General features: G+C 42.3%; 1 protein-coding gene and 1 pseudogene across 2 annotated transcripts in view; both read right to left on the bottom strand.

The window, feature by feature from the left end:
- Mturn (maturin, neural progenitor differentiation regulator homolog) overlaps nucleotides 1-21,774 on the bottom strand; it is a 31,950-nt gene that overhangs the window by 6,177 nt on the left and 3,999 nt on the right. For both annotated transcript variants that reach the window (XM_048339597.1, XM_048339596.1), the window contains exon 2: nucleotides 10,438-10,560. In XM_048339597.1, coding sequence (XP_048195554.1) covers nucleotides 10,438-10,560 — 123 coding nt within the window. The remainder of the gene's footprint in view (nucleotides 1-10,437; nucleotides 10,561-21,774) is intronic.
- On the bottom strand, nucleotides 2,287-3,836 carry LOC125346765 (annotated as a pseudogene).

A 21,774-nucleotide genomic window follows, 5' to 3' on the forward strand; every position in this document is an offset into this window, starting at 1 on the left:
CCTGCCAACGGCATACATGTGTAATCACCCTTAGAGCTTGTATGATGCAGTTGTCTGGAGAAGGGCAGGAAAAAATGTATCTTAGGGGCTGGGAATATGGCCTAGTGGCAAGAGTGCTTGCCCCATATACATGAAGCCCTGGGTTCGATTCCCCAGCACCACATATACAGAAAATGGCCAGAAGTGGCGCTGTGGCTCAAGTGGCAGAGTGCTAGCCTTGAGCAAAAAGAAGCCAGGGACAGTGCTCAGGTCCTGAGTCCAAGGCCCAGGACTGGCAATAAAAAAAAAAAAAAAGAAAGAAAAGAAAAATGTATCTTAGCTTATCTGCATAAGGAGTTCCAATCTTGTATGTGCTTGGAAGAAAAAAGCACCCCTTTTCTTTATCAATTCCAGATTCTAGGGAGTGAGGTGAAAGATAAAATTTGCTCTTCAAGAGAGATCATCCTGATGAATGTTTGTTATTTTGGTGGTCATTTTTTTAGTTAGCACGTAGTTACAAAGGTCCCTGCATACTTTTTAAAGAAACTCCCTGAAGCAATATTTCTCACACTTTACTTGGTGTGTTATTTACCTAGTAAACTACCTAGAATGTAGATCCTAACTCAGTGAGTCTCAGGTGGGACTTGCTTCTTTATTTCCAACCAGTTCCCAGGTAACGAGACATTCCTGTTCCAAGAACCTGACTCAGACTAAAGCATTTGGGGGGATTGAGAATGTTTGTCTTAATGGCCCACAGTGCTACAGGTACCAAGAAACCCATAATAGAATCCTGGTCTGTTTGAATATGTTGCAATACCATGCAGAAATGAATGGATAAGAGTAGTAGATGTTCTCTTATTTTTTAGGAGCTATTGCCCTTTGTGAAAAGGACAAGATCATAATGCAAGCAGATAGCAATATTATAAAATAAAGCAAAACAAAAGAAAATGATAAAATTTAAATGAATAGAATTGGGTGGAATTTATTCAAACTCACACTTGTACTTTTTTTCTTGACCTTTCAGGACCCCCTCTGGCAGCCTCACTCAGGTAAATCCTTTTATTCCAGGCTAATAACCAGACCACAGAAATAGAACTGAGAGCTAGCTTTGAGAAAAAATAGCAAAGGAATAGTGCCAAGGCCATGAGTTCAAGTCCCAATACACACACACACACACCAAATTAAAACAAAAATTAGGAAAAATGGAATAGCACGGTCCTCACTATTGAGACTCATCACCACTGTGTATTATCTAGCTCAGTCATGTGACATCTTGTGGGGCACACCGCCTGGATGCCTTGCATCATTAAGAGGTGGTTCTAGCTGGCCCCGCCTCCCAGCCTTGGGATCATGTGTAGCCAAAATGGCGCCTGGTGGTGAACCCAGAGGCAGTCCTGTGGGCTGTGATGTAGATGTAGGCTGCCCCTTAGGGAGGTCTCTCAGAGCTCCACCCTGTTGGACAGCTCAGGCATCATATCCCAGTCCCTACGTAGGTGCACGTACCCCTCCCCTTCCGCCACCCTCCGGCCCCTTTAAAAGAACAGCTCATTGCTGACATTAAACGAGTCTTAGCGCTGACTGGCTCCCGGACTGTGTGTCCTCCGTTGAGAGGGGGGCAGGGTGGCAGTCTGTCAGCCCTCTTATCCTCTTCCTGGACCCATCCATGTGGGGTGTGCTATCCCATCTCTCCTGCAGGACAGGAGAGTGCGGGAGGCTAAAAACCCCCAGCAACATCTAGCACAGCCAGTAACTGACAGTCACTTAAGTGAGAAAAACACATGACCCCAGCAACAGTGCCTGCTGATGGCATTGCCATTTGCATCCAAGTCCTTCTGGGATATAATGTCCCAGGAGTGAGAGAAAAACAAGGAAGGAATCAGTGATCTAGTGAAAGAGGTGCTTGGAAGGCAGCAGAATGGAGTCCTTGAGGCAGGAGGATGGCCGTGTGTATCTTCAAACCATACACAAGCCAGAAACAGAGGCCAACTTGGGCAGAGTGGCTGAATTCTGACACTTCTTTGTATACTCAGTCTGACTCAGAAACTCCCCAGTAATCCACAAGACAGTGAAACAGATTAATTCCTCCAATTTAAAGATAGGACTACTGAGGAAGGGCAATTTGCAAGAGCACAACTCCCTCCTCTGGGACATTTCTAAGGACTCTGAGGTGAAAATGTACCCTGCCTGCCTGAATAAGTCTATGATGGAATTTCTATGATGTCATTGCCTGGCATGCTCATACTCTGAGAACGTCTAATGCATTTTATTTTATTTATTTTATAATTATATGTTTATTCACATCTCAGAGTTAGGGCATAAAGAATGGGACAGATGTGCTGATTTTCAAACTAGAAGCTGAAGGAAGTTTAGGCTTATTTCTGCCTGTACTAGTTTTCATGAAGACTCCAAGGGTCTTCTCTCCACTCACTAATAATCTTCACCTCCTTTCCTGGTGACTGGTGTAGTAGCCACGTTCAAGTTGTAAACTCCTGTCAAAGTGCTTATTTGGCTTAACAACTGGAATGCAATACTTAGTTTTCTCATCCACTCTGTGGCTCTGGATGGCAAGGCCCGGGGCCGGGGTGGGGGCCGGGCTCTCCCCCAGGCCAGTGCGGGGCGCGGCTCTGGCGGGGCGGGTCCCGCTGCGGTCGAGGAGGAGGCCGCTGGCAGTCGAGGCTCGGCTGACTTTTTCTCCGTCAGGTTTGGGCGCTTTTAATTGACACAGTTTCGGGTCCTTAATCTTGGATTCACTGTTGGTGTCCTGTACCACAAGTGTTTTTCTTTCTTCACTAAGGAAATCATCTTTTTCCTTTTCATTCTTTCTGGTTTGGGATTTTTTACATGAAATATTCTTTTCATCTTTCTGTATTTTTAACTGAAGTTCCTGAGAAAACCTCTCAGCAAACCCATCCGCTTGAAAGAAAGCATGGTGCAGGAGCCCAGGGCAGAAAGGTCTTTTGTCTGGATCCACATGCAAGCACTTCTTTGCTAAATCTATCACAATCTCAGGGAGTTTAGGATAGCGTCTTTACTTTATTTCAGGCAATCTCACTCCAGCAAACACGGGGTTTTTTATAAAACAGCTCCTGATGTCTTGGAATTAAATTACCTATGCATGTCATAATGTGGTATAGTTGATCGATATCAGACTCCCCAGGAAATAGGGCTTCCCCCATGAGCATTTCAGTTACCAGGCAACCTATGGCCCACATATCAACAGCCTTGCCGTACTTGACATCGCCGACCAGCAGCTGGCGTGCCCGGTACCATCGTGTGGCCACGTAATCCGTGTAAGCCTCCCCGGGAGCCGCCAGTGTGCGGGCAAATCCGAAGTCACACAACTTGACAACGCCAGACTGGGAGACTAGGATAGTCTCTGGCTTTATGTCTCTGTGTATGATATTGTGACTGTGACAAAATCCGATTCCATTAATAATCTGAAACAAATACTTTTGGACAACTTGGTAGTCTAGCCCCTTGGGAAAGAGTTCCAAGTCATCAAGAATGGTGTGGTCGACAAATTCAAACACAAGGTACCAGCGTTTCTTTTTCTTACACACTTCCAACAGATTCACCAGATTTTCATGCCTCAGTTGCTTTAGTAACTTGATTTCTCGCATAGCAATTTTTCTAACCATTTTGTCATCATCACTTTCTAAGAACTTCTTGACAGCCACAATTCTTCCACTGTCTTTATTCCTACACTTCATCACCATTCCATAACTCCCTTCTCCAACCAATCCTAGATGCTCATATTTTTGCATTTTAATTTAAGCCAGTAGGAATTTTTCGGCTGCCGCGGCGCCCCTCATGCCGAGGGGTCCGAGGGGCCTCGGCCCGGAAGCGCGCGCATCCCGCCGGCGCCCCCACGGGCGGGTCTGTCAGCGCCGGGTCCCGGCGGCTGCGGCGGCGGACGGATGGGCCTCGGCCCTCCCTCGACCAGCGCGCTCTTCTGGGGCCCGCGGGCCGCATGCTGCGGTCGTCAAGGCAACGGCCTCCCCCGGCCCCGGCCACCCTCACGGTGCCCGCACAGCGACGGGCGGCCCCGAGCCGCGGCCGCGGAAGGGAGGGAGGCAGGGAGGAAGCGAGCCGGCCGGGAGGACGCCGCCGCCGGCCCCGCTCCGCAGCCGCCCGCTCCCTGCAGCCGGGACGCGGCGCGCCGCCTCCCACTAGCCGGGCGGCGGCAAGGGTCTAATGCATTTTAAATCATGTCATTTTTTTTTGCCAGTCCTGGGCCTTGGACTCAGGGCCTGAGCACTGTCCCGGGCTTCTTTTTGCTCAAGGCTAGCACTCTGCCACTTGAGCCACAGCGCCGCTTGTGGCCTGTATATGTGGTGCTGGGGAATTGAACCCAGGGCTTCATGTATATGGGGCAAGCACTCTTGCCACTAGGCCATATTCCCAGCCCTTAAATCATGTCATTTTTTAAACAGAGTTTTCTATCTTGTGACCATCAAGGAAAACTTATAAGATATGTGAAGAAATAAAATTAAAGTTATCCACAACCCCGAAGCTCTTTGGTAGAATGCCCTTTGGGGGAACAGGGCCACCTGGTATCTTCTTTGTACCCCTAATATCTAAATTAAGCTGGATTAAGCTATCTGGATAACATCTTCAGTGAGTATAGCTTTGTCAAAATTGCTGTTGTTTTAGCTTCTCATACCTTAAAAAAAATTCTTCTAGCTTCTGTTAAACACGTATTGATATCTCTCAGCAAACTGTTTTCTTTCACCACCAAAAATAAAACAAATCTAAGGCTCTGCTCACTTCTCACTAGTATTTTTGCCTGATGTCTTTACCCTATCCACACCAATATTAACACTGATTTAGTGCTTACAATACAAAGTCCTTGACCAAAACTGGATTATTTAAGCTTCACAGTAACCCTAAGGTAATGATCATCATTTGTCTCCTAAGTTCACAAAAGAATAAATTGAGAAAAAGAGAGATAAAGAAATTTGCCTAAGGTCAGCACACACCAGCAAGTGACAAAACTAACATTTTAACCCACTCAGCCTGCTGAGAGAGTTGGAGTTCTTCACCATGGTAAGATCTTGGATTCCATATTATTTAATTAATAGTCCATGAAGAACATCTTAAATATTTCCTGTTCATAAACATCCTCTCAGAAATACTCATGGAACCTGCATGGTGGAATAAACTGAGCAGAAAAGGGGTTCATTTGCTTCTACTGCATGGAACTTAACAGAATGCCTGAAGCAAAATGCCTGCTCTGTCTTGTACTCCGGGCTTTTCCTCTGCTAGGTGGCTGTCTCTCCTACCAGTAGCTCCCTGACAACATCCACTGGGGCATGCTCTGTACTGCTCTTCATCCTCAGAATAGGCTCCTGTCAATAGTTTGGTGCATTTTTAAAATAAGTCAAGTAGGAAAAGAAACTGATGGTGAAAAAGAAAAGGATTATTTTAAGAGTTATAACTTCTCCTTTAAAATTCAATGACAGATTTCCTAGGGATAGGAACTCTTATGATATTCATTGTTTCGGAAGAGGGAAAATAGGGAAAGGGTTAGAGCACAAGCTCCAGAAGAGTGCATGTCCACAGGCAGTACACGTGGTGGTTTGGTCTGACCCCCAGCCATGCAGTGGTATGTTACTGAGAAAGATGGAAGGTAACTGTTCTGTTCATGACTGTGAGCATCTATCTTCAGTAAGTTCAATGATATGGGTCTCATGGAGGCTCTTTTAAATCCTAGTTATGTCATTTGCTGGCTATGCAACCTGAAGCCCCAGAGGGCAGCATAAAGCTACCAACATACAAGTCCTCATCTCTCTAAATGAGAATACACTGGGCAGGGAATGCTCTGGGCTGGTGCTGAAAATCAGGTATCCCAAGTGTAGGTTGCAGCTGTCCTAAGTCCAGGCAAACACATTCCTTCTCTGGGTGGCCTTTGGAAAGAGCAGCTGGTTGCACACACTGATCAATGAGTATCATAAACTTGTTGCACTGGAGTGAGAACTTCTCCACAAGTATTTTCAACTACCACAACAGTAGATGAATCCCTCCTGTGCATGATTTCTAAATGCAAACAGCATCACTGGGAAGAAGTGCCTTGTACAGTGGGAATGAAAGGGGAGCAAGTCTCCCTACTAAACTACCTCTACAGTCCCGTGGGAGTAAGGGGTTGTTACACTTGATCTCATCCAATGAGGGAACATACTTTGGGGGAAAACCCAAAAGTTCTCATGCATTTGGCCCTATGGTAACTCTGGGAAAGGGACTCCCACCTGACCATTCCAGAGGGAAAGTCAAGCAGAGAGCATGCAGTACATAAAACTGTCCACAAGAGGGAGTACTGCATCTGCTCAGGACCTCAGCTCCTTATGAGAAGTATGTCAGTCTACAATGTAAGGTTGTTCCATTTTATTAATAAAACCAGCATCATGTAATCAAATCTGTTTCTATAACACACACAGCTTTATCTGAGAAAAAACCACAACCTATCCAACTCCTTTTAGTTATGCTTTTGATGGTTTAGGCACCATTTTTTGTCTCTCTTACATGTAGCTACTTAGTTATCAAAATTCCAAACTCAGAGCCAGGTGCTGGTGGTTCACTTCTGTAATCCTAGCTATTCAGGAAGCTAAGATCTGAGGCACCAGGCTCAAAACAGCCCAGAAAGTCCCAGCAAGAAAGTCTATAAAATTCTTATCCCCAATTAACTGGGGAAAAAAATGGAAGGCGAGCTGTAGTTCAAGTGGCAGAGTGCTACCCTTGAGCAAAAAAGTTAAGGGACAGTGCTCAGGCCTTGAGTTCAAGCCCCAGTACCACCACCACCACCAACAACAACAAAGATTCAGAACAGAAAATCAGCCAAAAGGATGCTGGCTGGAGCTTACTTTCTCCAGGCGTGTCACTTCTACATGTTTTGTTTGCCAGTATAGATGACCTTCATAAACTTGGGAGGCAGAGATTTGCCTGGATTGTGGTTCAAGGTCAGCTCAGGCACACACACAGAAAGTTAACACAATTCCACCTCAACCATAAAAAAGCCAGGATTCCAGCTACTGGGGAAGTATGTATAGAAAGTTTGTGATCTAGGCAGGCCCAAGAATAACAAGAGACGGTATTTGAAAAAATAACTAAAGCAAAAAGGTCTTGCTGGGTGCTGGTGGCTCACACCTGGAATCCTAGCTACTCAGAAGGCCGAAGTCTGAGGATTGCAGTTTGAAGCCAGCCCAGGCAAGAAAGCAGGTGACACTCTTATCTAAAATAAACTACTCAGAAAAAGCTGGAAGTGGTGCTGTGCTTCAAGTGTTTGCCTTGAGGAAAAAAAATTCTCAGTGACAGTGCCCAGGCCTGATTTCAAGCCTCCGGACTGTGCGTGTGCATGCACACAGACACACACAGACACAGACACAGACACACACACACACACAAACACACATACCTGGGGCATTCAACCAAGTGGTTGAGTACCTAAGTACATGATCCTGAGTTCAGAAACTCTGAGTTTAGAAACCTAGTACTTGAAAAAAAATTCTTAACATTTTTTGCTTGCCTACAGGTGTCTCCTTGAGTTTCTAATGGGCATTTCAAATATCAACATGTCTAAGGCTAAGCGCTGACAGAATCACCCCTAAACTTTTCTTCCCACATTCTTCTCCAGATATTAGTTCCTCTATTGCTCAGAGAATAGACTCAGTCATCATCTTCTCTCATTTCCTCACATTCCACTTCCAGTCTACAAGCAGGTCTAGTTGCTCACCTTTTAAGGTATTTCCAGAATCTGAGACCTTGTCTCCACTTCTACTGAGTGAAGACCCCCATTTCAATAGCTTGGAGGAAAGTACTAACTGCTGAATTGGCCACACTCTTGCCCCTACCAGCTTCCTCTAACTGCAATGTGCAGAAGGAGCCTTTCAGATGGCAAAATCAAACCTTCTGGCTTTGATCTCATCAGTCATGATCGCTTACTTCTGAGGTACAGCCACGCCCCCTTCCAACTGTAAGGACCGATAGTCTCTGGGCTCCTCTCTCAAGGGTTCCAATCTCCTCCTGTTCAGCCATGTTGGGGCCTCCCTCCATGGAGCTGTGTCCATCCTCACCTCAGAGGCCTTCAGTTCTCTACACTGCTCTCCCCCGACTTCCTCATGTCCCATTCCCAACTTCCCAAGGTTTTACTCCAATCCTACTTACACAGAGAAATCTCCCCTGATTCCTTAATCAAATAAATTTCATGACCCCCTAATGCATCTTACCCAGTGCACATGTCTTTCTTTCCTTCTCAGCATACAATGTACTTGTTTGTGTAACAGCAAGTTCTCTTCTATCTCAGAGGCTCACCTGTTTGGTTTAAGTGGTAGGACTAAGGTAGGAAATGGTGCCAGCACAGGAATAGTACAGGCTTAGTACTCAGTACAGGCTTACTGAAGAAAAGTGCTTTAAAGTCACATGTCAATTTTGAATAAGGCAAACTAGTTTAGAAAATTAGCAAACAAAAAATGAACTAGTTGGATGAATGATACAAAGCAGACATTATGATAAAAACCACTGGAATTCCATTTTTTATAATGGCTAATTCTTTTTTTTTTCAGTGCCCTTAACATTCTTTTTTTTTTTTTTCTCAAATTTTTATTATCAAACTGACGTACAGAGAGGTTACAGTATCATACGTTGGGCATTGGATACATTTCTTGTACTGTTTGTTGCCTTGTCCCTCATGCCCCCCTCCCTCCCCCTAATGGCTAATTCTTTCACTGAGAACAACTAAAATATGAGAGAAATTGTATTAAGTTAAATATCAGAAATACTTTCTTAAACATATTGAAAAATTAAAACCTGTGGAAGTAAGCCTAACACAAAAAGCTGCTTCATCCTGAGCGCTTTTGATAATTTAGAGGAAAGAGCCAAAGAACTTGATTTTTCAGTCTGGGTCAAGGAGACCAAAGCAAAAGCCTAGGGTCCTCCAAAGAACCATACTAAACTGTATTCAATTTAAGCTGGGATTCCCCGAAGATCCACACTCCTAGGACAAGGATAAATTAGAAGAGACCAGATCTGCAGCATAGCTTGTCATCTCCTGAATGATCTGAAAGATTACCATTCTTCAATTGTTGAAAATGGTTTCTGGCTGACAGTCCAATCAAGATCTGGCAGGGCTAACTGTAGTCCTCTCAAGATAAACATGCTGTTGTCATAGACTGAAATTGATCAAAACTTTCAAGTACACTATCCCACAACCAGAGATGACACAACACACAAAGAAAAACAAGATAGAAGGATTGAGACCCAATAAAAACAACAAACATGCTTCCAAATATCAAGTTACTGAAAAATCAGATGTAGGTTATCACTATGCAACTAAGAGAAGCTTGAAAATTTCAGTGGAGAAGCAGATAGTGTTAATAATGGTTTAAGCCAGGCACTGGTGGTTGATTCTATAATCCTGGCTATATTCAGGAAGCTGACAACTGAGGATTGGGGGTGGGGTGGGGGTTAAAGCCAGTGTAGGCAGAAGAGTCCATGAGACTCTATCTCCAATAAACTACTCAAAGAAAAAAAGCCAAAAGTGGAGCTGTGGCTCATGGGTAAAAAAGCTCAGGGATAGCACCCAAGCCCTGAGTTCAAGCCCCAGCCTCAGCCCTAGGCATGCATGTGCACACACACACACAACACAGGTTTAAGAAATAAGCACAAATTCTAAAGCAAATGCTGTTGAACATACAGAGCACTTATGGTGAGCTGAGAACTGAAGTTGCCAGGAATGTTGTAATGCTGGTAATGGCTTTACACTTCCAATGAAGGTAGGAAATCTTCAAAAGTAAGGTTAATATTCACTTTGCATGTCTATCAGTTAGCCTGAAAATAAACTATCAGTCTGACAGACAAATATAAATCCTTAAATCCCAAGACAGGAAAGAAGCAAATTCTACTTAAGAGAAAAGAATAAAACCAGCAGCCATCTTCATCCTTGTCCACACCCACAAACATGGAGGGATAAACTTTAAAAATAGGTTCTGACAAACTCCACTGTCTTTTTCTTGGGGGAGGGGAGGTACTGGGTCTTGAACTCAAGGGCCTAGACACTATCCCTTAACTGTTTTGATCAAGGCTGGCACTCTAGCACTTGAGTCATAGCTCCATTTCTAGCTTTTTGCTGGCTAATTGGAGATGAGTCTCACAGAATTTCCTACCTAGACTGATTTTGAAACAAGATTCTCAGTTCTCAGCCTCCTGAGTAGCTAGGGTTACAGGTGCAAGACAGGCTTCCAATATCTCTGATTGGCTGTTTACTTCCAACCCCAACATGGATTTTCAATTCAAGCAAGGCTAGAACTAGAACCATCCTCTCCTCACTAAACCGCTCCATACACTAGCTGCTATCTTTATAGCACAGGGTACATGAAAGTTAAACAATTAGTCATCCCAGGTTCTGCCCATCTCCCACCACCCATGGTATTCAAATATAACCACTGCCGGGGACAAGTGGAAACCTACAGGTCTGAAGGACTTGAACACTTTTTCCAAGACTTCATGGAGTGTCTTCTTGCCGCAGGAAGATATGTAATCCTGTGCTAACTGCAAGAAAGGCAGGCAGTCCTCGCTCTCGCTCCACACGTGCTGTGCACCCACGGGAGGGCAAGGAGAAAACAAAGACACACAAGTCACGACCCTTGCTATGATTACCAAACACCATGCAGACATTTTTTTAAAACTTAACATGAGGTTGAAGGCATCTTTCATTGTTGCATAATGAAATCTATGCATTCATTCTTAATTTATACAGTCGAGGACCAGAAAATGTCAAATCTCCAGAGAACTTTCCACACAAAAATCTTACCTGCTCCATTGGCCATCCATTCCAAGGAAATTGAAGGCAGTAGAGAAAGTAATCCTCCCTTCTGACTTCCACTGTTCACCTTCTCGTGGTGACTGAAGATAGTTTAAGCTAAACTGAGTTTAGGCTAAAGATGCCAGTGATTCACACCTGTCATCTTAGCTACTCAGGAGGGGGAGAGCTGGAAGGTCATGATGTAAAGCCAGCCCAGGCAGAAAAGCCCATAGAAACTCATCTCTAATTAACCAGGAAAAAGCTGGCTGGAAGTACAGCTTAAGTGATAGAGCACCACTTAAAAGTTGAGTGACAGCAGGATGTCCTGCTTAGGACCAACACCAAAAAAAAAAAAAAAAAAAAAAAAAGTTGGAAAAAGAAATCAAAGCCTTTGCCTTCAAGCTTTTTAGTTTTGTCTTCAATGATGTCTATAGGAGTAACTAAACATAGTTTGTAACTATGAAGTTGAAACAAGGTATTCTTTGTGCAGATCAGCCAATAACAAGAGGTCGGTGGTAAATTCACTTAGAAATGAAAAGAACTTTAAAAAACACACAAAGTTGTCACCAAGACACTGAGAAACAAGGCTTGCTAAAAGCATTCTTTCCCTTTCTATGCTTTAAGATGGCATTCTAGCCGGGTGCTGGTGGCTCACGCCTGTAATCCTAGCTACTCAGGAGGCTGATATCTGAGGATCTCAGTTCAAAACCAGCCAGGGCAGGAAAGTCAGTGAGAGTCTTAGCTCCAACAAACTACTCAGAAAAAGCCAGAAGTAGCTCTGTGGCTCAAGCGGTAGAGCACTACTTGAGCACAAAGAAGCTCAGGGACAGCATGCAGGCCCTGAATTCAAGTCCCAGGACTGGAAAAAAAAAAAAGAGGGCATTCTACTCAACATGATGCCTATGAATAAGAGATTAAGTTGAGGTTTCCTTCTGTTCCTGCGGCTAGGTACTGTTTCTCTATGTGAGGATATCTCTGTTAGCAAGCCACTCCCATAATGTTCAAGGACCAGGAATAAACCCAAGAAATAGGCTCAAGTGGTCTGGATACAGAAACCTTCGCTGTGCAGATCTGACCAGGCAGAGGACTAGGCTTCAAGGATAGTGGTACATGTCAAGTAAACCATCTCCTCTGAGGGCACCAACTGTGGACAGTTCAATACTGGCCCAAATAGTGCTGAACCCTGGAGAAGAGAAAGGTGTTCAGCAAATTGGGAAAAAACAAAACCCACAAGAACTAGACAAGAGGACAGGAACCAAAACCTGTTTGGTGAACAGGCCATGTAGATGCTTGTCTCTTATTGAAGTTTTATCCTGGACACTCAATAAACACATTTTGGCACCTTCTTTCTCATTGTGAGGTTTCCAATAACTAGATCTATGGCTCAGATCCAAGTAAGAATAACTGGGTGCTAATATGCTAACTTTGCATATCCATTATCTGTGTTTCATGGGTATAAAGTCCATTTCCAACACCCTCTGTTCAAACTGCAGCACACTTGTCCAGATCTTTCCCTTTGTTGATCTCATAAAGCCAGCAGCTCTGCTTTCTAGTTCAAACAAACAAACAAAAAAGAATAGCTCAAATACTTGTCCCTACTAAGTAAAGACCCTAAAACCTGTCAAGCCATTGAAATGTCACATATGCAATAGTCACATTGTGTGGCAGTCTAACAGTACAAAGTACTTTTATATCCACTTTCCCATCTCATTCTTTTTTTTTTTTTTTTTTTTCCAGTCCCAGGGCTTGGACTCAGGGCCAGAGCACTGTCCCTGGCTTCTTCCCGCTCAAGGCTAGCACTCTGCCACTTGAGCCACAGCGCCACTTCTGGCTGTTTTCCATATATGTGGTGCTGGGGAATTGAACCCAGGGCCTCATGTATACGAGGCAAGCACTCTTGCCACTAGGCCATATCCCCAGCCCTCCCATCTCATTCTTAACCAATGTAAACTCATGAAGAACAACAAAGACCTACTTGAGTAAATTCTGTTGACCCTTTTTACCCTCAAATTTCTAAACTTATAGTTTATTTCAAATTATTTATACAAGTTAAAGATTGGGATTAACATTTAGCATCAGACAACTTTTTTTTTTTTTTTGGCCAGTCCTGGGCCTTGGACTCCGGGCCTGAGCACTGTCCCTGGCTTCTTCCCGCTCAAGGCTAGCACTCTGCCACTTGAGCCACAGCGCCGCTTCTGGCCGTTTTCTGTTTATGTGGTGCTGGGGAATCGAACCTAGGGCCTCGTGTATCTGAGGCAGGCACTCTTGCCACTAGGCTATATCCCCAGCCCTAGACAACTTTTAAGCTTTCCCTCCTGGACTTAGTGTGAAGATCAGAGAAAAGGAAAAGATTAAGGATATCAAGAGCTTATCACAATGCTAGGCTTGGCAGGAAGTGTGTATTAATTCAGCAAACAGTAAAAACGCCTACCTTTTTTTATTTTTTAAATCACTTTTGTATCTGTAGAGGATGAGTCTGGAGAATGATGACTTAGGCTTTCTGCCTGCCACAAGGGTAAGGTGACTTCATACTGAATGTTCTCCAAAGCAACTGAGATGCAGGTTAACTCAGAAACACGCAGAGGCATGGAAATTCTGAATTTTTTTTAGTGTATTTAAGCCTTAGATTGCAAACTAAATAGAATAGTTTATCACTTAAACCATAACAGAATCTCATTATCTACCCCCTGGTGATCAGACTGCTTACTTAGTTTTGTTTCTAGGCACCAGTAATCACATAAATAGATTTTTCATGTCTCTATACCTCATCTATGAATGTATAATGTAGAAGAAAGACAAAACCTACCAAAGTTCCTACTTTCTACATTTACTTCATCTACCTCTCTACCTCAACCTAGCTTCTCAGTTTTGCTGACTTTATGAGTTAATTTTTTAACTAGATCACTGTCTGTATGATACAAGGAAAGACATGAGGCTTGGGGTCAGTGAACATGCCACCTAAAAGATACAACAGAGAGCTGGACACCAGTGGCTCATGCCTATAATCCTACCTACTCAGTAGGCTGAAATCTGAAGATTTATGAAATCACAGTTCAAAACCAGCCCAGGCAGAAAAGCTTGTGAGATTCTTAATTTCAATTAACTAGCAAAATGCCAGAAATGGAGCTGTGGCTCAGTGGTACAGTAATAGCCTTGAGCACAAAAGCTCAGGGACAGCACCAAGGTTCTGAACTCAAGCCTCAGAACTGGTATTAAAAAAAAAAAAAGACACAACTTAACTATCTGGTATTTGTTTTATATCCATCGCATCTTACAAGAAAAATTATTTCATTTTATTAAAACTGATTCTTCCCCAGTCCAGTCAAGGTAGCTGACAGCGCCAGAACACAAGACCAGAAGACCTGAAAAGTAAGTCCACAGTTGTGGAGGGAAAAAAGAACAACATGAAAATAATGGGAGGAAAAAAGATATAAAACCAGGAATGAGAGAAAAAATAAGCAAAACAAGATATAAGGGCCTGGCCATTTGCTACAGATAGAGCACAGATCAGAGCTATGCCTTTCTAAGCAGCCCATGCAGAGAGCAGCACTGCACTGTGGGGTAGTATCCCCAGGAAAAATAGACTGGGGACATTAATGTCTGGGGACATTAATAGGCAAGGGGCAGAGGGCAGAATGGTATTCTTTTAGGGAAATAGGGCCAATTCTAAAAACCAAAGGTGGCAGAAAGAGTATATTGAAACACAGCCAAAGCTCTTGAAAACAGATTTTAGGATTTAATCTCATACACAAACATATGGGTGATTGAAGCCACAGATTCTAGGCTTCAAATGGGAAAATACTTCAAGCATGCATAACCAAATGCCCCTTTGGCCTGTTAAGAAACTTTAGCAGGAATCAGAGAACCTCTGCTCTTGTTAATGGCACAACATAGCCAAGGTGACTCCAAGTACAGAAAATACTTTCCAATATGGTGGCTGGAGCAAAGGCAGGCTGCAGACTCCCAGTGATGGCAGGAGAAACAAAGACAGACATCAGCAAGTGGAGGACAGCTGTTCTTCAGCTTTGGTCAGCACTAGATCACCTGGAGGCTTACAACAACACAAATGGCCAGGACCGACCTCAGGAGATGGGTGCTAATACTTTGATTTCCAAGAGATTCCCAGTGGTGATCACCCTATGGATCTAGGGAAAGTTTAAGAACCATACGCTAAGTAATCTTTTGACTAATTCCATATTAGGAGCTGAGGAGGGAGAAGGGTGACATCACCTTAAATATCTTTCTGAAAGAATTAAGCAATGCCGTTACTGACAACAACGAACTCTAACACTCCCATGGGTATAAACTGCAGTGTAGTGGCCTTCATTGTACCTACATGGAGTCTATGCTTCCCTACTAGAGATGGCTAGTGAAAACTGGGAAGTGACTGTAGGTCATCTATGGCCATTCTGTTAAGTTGGAACAGAGTTTATTATAAAAATTGAACCAGCTAAGATCATATAACCATGTAATCTGCAAATAGGAAAGTGTGAGCATTTTTATTTTCTATAGTGGGAATGAGAATATCTAATTTCTTGAGATTTGGGATTAGTTAAGGTAATGTGGGAGGGCACAAGCTATGTTTACACATTGTTCTCAATCCCAAGGTAGCATGCCATTATACTTCCCAGTATTTCACTAATAGAAGTTTCCATATATGTGGTGCTGGGGAATTGAACCCAGGGCCTCATGCATACGAGGCAAGCACTCTTGCCACTAGGCCATATTCTCATGAATGTTAAGAACACAGACTTGACTCCTAGCTGAACACTAATCTGAAAAAGGTCACTGCTATAAACCCTCTATCTCACCACAATGTAGTCAGCCTTCTATTGTCATAGGTTCTGCATCTATGGATCCAACCTACCTATAATCAAAATTATTCTCAAAAAATATACCTGGCCAGGTGCTGATGGCTCATGCATATAATCTTAGCTTCTAAGTAGGCTGATATCTGTTCAAAGTCAGCCTGAGAAGGAAAGTCGATGAGACTATTATATCCACTTAAACAGCAAAATGCCAGAAGTGAAGCTGTGACTCAAGTGGTAGGTTACAAGTCTTGAGCATAAAGGCTTAAAGGAGAGTACCCAGTGTCTCTGAGCATGTTTGAAGAGAGTGTGGACATAACAGAGAAACTGACGGTAACCATACAAAACAAAACAAAACAACAACAACAACTAAAAAACAAAACAAAACAAACCTACCAAGCAACCAGAAAGGAGTTTTTAAGAACTTCAGGATTCAATCAGAAAATCTAATTTGCAGATGATGATAGATATTGAGGAAGGAGAAAAGCAGACAACTAAAGATATAGGAAATATATTTAATATAATTATAGCAGAAAACTTCCAAAACATTCAAAAAGAAAAGTCCATTGAGGTACAAGAGGCCTTTAGAATGCTCAACCAACAAGATCAGACTCCCACCATCACAGTGTGATTCAAACTGGTTCAGTGGTAAACAAGGAGAGAAAAAGCTATCAGAGAGAAAAGACTGACTACATATATGAAGCAAGCACTCTTGCCACTAGGCCATATTCCCAGCACCCTAGATTGACTACATATAAATGAAAACCATTCAGAATTTATCAGCTGAAACCCAAAACACAAGGAGGGCTTGGCATGATATATACCAAGTGTTGAATGTGAACAACTACTAACCAAGAATACTGTATCCAGCCCAACTTCCATTCGTAACGGAGGGGCAAATGAAAACATTCCATGACAAACTGAAACAGAAACAATTATCACTACCAGTCCAGCACTGCAGAAGATACTGTCCTACATACAGAAAACCAACATGAACAAGAAACAGGCAGAGAAAACAGACCCTACCAGATGAGCAGATAGATATAATAAGAACAGTGAGGGGTAACATGAGAGACATCCCACTCAGTTCTAATACTTAATATTAATGGGCTCAATTCTCTAATCAAAAGGCATAGGATGGCTGGTTGAATCAAAAGGGAAAAGGCATAGAGGCTGAATCAAAAAGCAAAACCCCGGGCTGGGGATATGGCCTAGTGGCAAGAGTGCCTGCCTCATATACATGAGGCCCTGGGTTCGATTCCCCAGCACCACATATACAGAAAATGGCCAGAAGTGGCGCTGTGGCTCAAGTGGCAGAGTGCTAGCCTTGAGCAAAAAGAAGCCAGGGACAGTGCTCAGGCCTTGAGTCCAAGCCCCAGGACTGGCCAAAAAAAAAAAAAAAAAAAGCAAAACCCATCCATCTGCAGCCTAGAAAAGATACATCTAACTGGTAAAAGCAAGTATCAACTTAAAGTGAAAGGCAAATCTTTATACCAATAAATTAGAGAGTCTGGAAGAAATGGATGTATTATTAAAGACCATCAATATATCTAAACTGAACCAAGAAGATATAAACCCATTAAATCTATAAGAAGCAATGAAATGGCAATAAAAGACCTCCTGGTTCAAGAAAAGCCCAGATCTGGTAGATTTAGAGCTGAATTCTTTAAGGCTTTCAAAGAAGAACTAACACCAATACTCTCTGAACTCTTTAATGAAATGGGAAGGGAAGGATCACTACCAAACTCAGTCTATGAAGCCAGCATTATACTCATCCCCAAAACAGATAGGGACCAATCCAAGAAAGAACTATAGACAGACCTCTTTGAGGAACACAGATACAAAGCTTCTCAAAAAAAAAATTTCTGGCGTTATAGCCAAATTCAACAACTAACCAAAAAAAAAAAAAAATCATACAGTATGAACAAACAAGGTTCATCCCAGGAATGCACAACTGATTTAACATAGGAAAATCAGTAAATGTAATACAACACATCAACAGAAGTATGGTAAGAACCACACAACTATCTCAATAGATGCAGAAAAATCTTTTGACAAGGTCCAACATTCCTTTACGATAAAAGCTCTGGAGAACATAGGAATGCATGGAACATTCCTCAATATAATAAAGGTTGTGTATGACAAATGCACAGCCAACATTATTCTTTATGGTGAAAATCTAAAACTATTCCCTTTAAATTCAGGAATGAGACAATAATTTCCCACTCTCTCCAGTCCTCTTCAATATACTACTGAAAATCCTACTGAGCAATAAGGCAAGAGAAAAACATAAAGGGGATCCAAATGGGGAAAAAAAGTAAAACTATTCCTTTTTGCAGATGACATGATCCTGTACTTAAAGGACTCTCTAGATTCCTCCTCCAAAATACTAGAGCTTACTGAAAACTTTGGTAAAGTAGCGGGTTATAAAATCAACTCACAAAAATCAGTAGCATTTCTGTATGCCAAGAAGAACAAGACTGAATCAAGAAAGCAACTCCACTTGCAATAACCTCAAAAAAATTTAAATATTTAGGAATTAACCAAAGCTATAAAGGACCTGTACAGTAAAAACTTTTTTAAAAAATTAAAGAAGGAAATTGAAGAAGACTTAAGAAAATGGAAAGACCCTCTATGCTCCTGGATTGGCAGAATTAACATTGTGAAAATGGCAATACTGCTCAAAGCAATCTACAAATTCATTGTAATGTCCATCAAAATTCCAACATCAGTCTTCAGTGAGATAGTGGAAGCAATCCCAAGATTCATATGGAACAACAAAAGAACTCAAATAGCAAAAGCAATCCCTAGCAGGCAGAATGGTGCTGGAGGAATAATGATACCAAAGTTCAAAGTCTTATTACAGAGTACTAGTAATGAAAACAACTTGGTACTGGCACAAAAACAGGCCTGAAGACCAATGGAACAGAATATAAGACCCTGAAATAAACCCACAGACCTACAGCCATTTAATATTTAATAAGGGATTCAAAAACATAGGCTGGAAGACAGCCTCTTCAACAAATTGCACTGGCAAAACTGGTATCTACCTGTAGAAAAGTGAAACTAGGTCCTTATATATCAACTTGTATCAGCACCAATTAAAAAAATTAAAGACCTCAGCATAAGACCTGAAACCCATGCAACTATTATTGGAAAAAGTAGCAGAAACATTAGGGCTCTTGGGCACAGGTAAAAACTTTCTGAGTAAAGATCCAGAAGCACAGCAAATCAATGAAAGACAGGGCAAATGGGACTACATCAAACTAAAAAGACAGCCTACAGGATGGAAGACAATTTTTGCCAGCTACACATAAGACAATGGCCTAATATCCAGAATATACAGGGAACTTTGAAAACTAAACCCTCATAAAACCAAGAGCCCATTTAATAAACGGGTTAGTGAACTAAAGGGAGTCTTCTCAGAAGGAGAAGTGAAAAATGGCCAATAGACACATGAACAAATGCTCAAAACCAAAGAAAGGCAAATCAAAACAACATTGAGATTCCATCTCACCCCAGTTAGAATAGCCATTATCAAGAAAACAAACAACAAAAGAGGCTGGGAAGAATGTGGCCTAAATGAAGCTCAGCAACACTGATGATAGTAAAGCAAACTTGTTCAACCACTCTAGAAAGCAGTGAGGAGGTTCTACAAAATATTAAACATAGAACTACCATATAACCCATCAATTCACTCTTGGGGATTTACCCAAAAGATTACAAGCCAGGATATAGTAAAGCCATCAGCACCACCATGTTCATTGAAGCACCATTCACCATAGCCAAGGCATGGAACCAGCCCAGAGGCCCCTCGGTGGACCAATGGACCAAGTGGAATTTTACTTGTCCATTAAAAACAATGATATTGTACCATTTGTAAAGAAATGGAAAGACTTGGAAAAATTATGTTAAGTGAAGTAAATCAGGCCCAGAGAAACCAAGGACCCATGTTTTCCTGATATTTGGAAACTAGATTTAGTTAACAAACTCATAAGTAAATAAGTCAGGTGGTATGCAGGTATGTACAAATGTATTAACTGAAATACAGTAGATCTGAGGGAGATCTCAAATAGTGAAGTTCCTTAGAAGGGAAAAATCAAAATTCAGAAAAATAAAACACCCGTAAGCGAGTACTCAAAAGGGGTGGTGTGGTGTTCGAGGGGAAAGGAGTAAATGAATGAAGAGAAGAGGGGGTAAATACAGACAATAATCCAATGTATATCCTAAAAAATTGAGAAGAGTAAGGGAAGGAATGGGTTGGCATGGATGGCTGAGATGAGTGAAAAGGATGACATTGGCAAAGATATATTGTATTCAATAACTGATGTGTTAAATGGCAACTTCTATATACAACTAAATAAAAAATTTAAAAAATAATAGAGAAATTATATACATATATACAAACACATATATGAAGTCAAATAATATAGTTCTTCTATAGCCTTTGTGTATGTGCGTGTATCTGTGCATGTTTATGTATGCCAATCCTGGGCTTGAACTCAAGGCTTCACGTTCTTGGTTAGCTTTCACACTCAGGGCTGGAGCTCTGCCACTTGAGCCACACTTTTTGCTGGTTAGTTGGAGATAAAAGTTTCTTGGATTTATCTTCCCAGGCTGGCTTTGAACTATAATCCTCAGATCTCAGCCTCCTGAGGTGTGAGCCACTAGTGCTTGGCACCATAGACTTATTCTTCAACAATATCACAAATATTGTCTATGTTTTTGTATTGAAGGATGAAACTAGAGAAAAAACTGGATCCAAACACATTTCTGATGGGTTCGTAGAAAAGCTATTAACAAAAAATTAAACTGGTCCATAATCATTAGCCCTTGGGCTTCGTGATTACAGAGTAGGATTTGTGTACAGCAGCTGGTAGTCCCATATTAAAAACACACCATGAGAACATCCTTGCCTATGTGTGCACTTCACAATCACATATATATTTACATGAACATGAGTATATGCCTACACCCCACTTATTTGTCCCCATAACCTTCAAGAAACTTCCGAGTGTCAGAAAAAGGGAACATTCAGCCTGTCTGTGAGTGGCCAGTCCCTTTGTCAGGGACACTGAGCCTTTCCTGCACCTGCAGAGTCTGCTTTCCCCCGCAGCGCCTCCATCCTGGAAGAGACTATGCACAGAGACCCTAGTCAGGGAGGCAGATTGGAAAGTGGGGTGGTATGGAGGAGGTGGCATGAAGAGAGGGTGTGCCAGGAACCCAGGAGCTGCCAGGTAGACAACCAAAAGAAGTCCATTTTCCTGGGCCTATGAAGCTCTTGGCTTGACCTTGCCTTCAACCACATTGCATGATGAGGAAGAGGCCTCTGGGCTGGGGATCAAGTCTTGCATGATCCCTCACTCACTGAACTCAGTTGTCTCACCTGTAAAATGGGAATAAGACGGTGCATGCCTATAATTCCAGCAGCACAGGCAGCAGGAGGATGAGTTTGAAGTGAGCCTGGCACTACACAGTGAGAGCCTGTCTCAAATACATACACACCAAATAAATATGTAAAATGGAGGTGAGAACACTTACCTCACAGAAATATTTTTTGTCTTTTTCTTTTCTTGTACTGGGGATTGAAGCCAGGGTGTTGCATTTGCTAGCAAGTGCTTTGCCACTGAGCCACATCCTTGCCCCTCATAGAATTTTTATGAGGACCAATCCGAAGTAACCTTTAAATTGTATCTGGATTGGGTGCCCCGTCGCAATGCATGTGACGCTATGTGTGCAGTATAGGGCTAGCTTCAAGCTGCTTTACCACTGAATAGCAGCAAAACAGTCAGTAAATCCCAATATGCCTCAGTTTCCTTATCTGCAAAATAGGGATAGAGCTAAGACTCAACCAATTCATATATGTAAAGTGCCTGGAACTGTGTCTGATATGTAGTAAGCTGGACATAAGTAGTCATTCTTCAAAGCTATCTTCTGTAAGTTTAATAGACTATTACTCATTCAGCTCATTCTTTCTTAAAGCCTGTGTTGAGCACCTGTCACTTATCTGACACGGCGCTGAGACACCATGGTGAGATCTCCCAAGGAGCTTAGAGTTCAGTGAGCAAAGTGAAAAATAAAACAGAGAAACTACCTAGTATAGTGAGAGCTATAATAAGAAAAGTTAAGATGAGAGGTGAAGTCTTCTTCCAAGCCGAAGTAGCATAAAGGAGTCAGCTATATAAGCTCTGAGGC

This window comes from Perognathus longimembris, chromosome 2 (assembly GCF_023159225.1).
Source record: "Perognathus longimembris pacificus isolate PPM17 chromosome 2, ASM2315922v1, whole genome shotgun sequence".
In the NCBI taxonomy this organism is placed as follows: domain Eukaryota; kingdom Metazoa; phylum Chordata; class Mammalia; order Rodentia; family Heteromyidae; genus Perognathus; species Perognathus longimembris.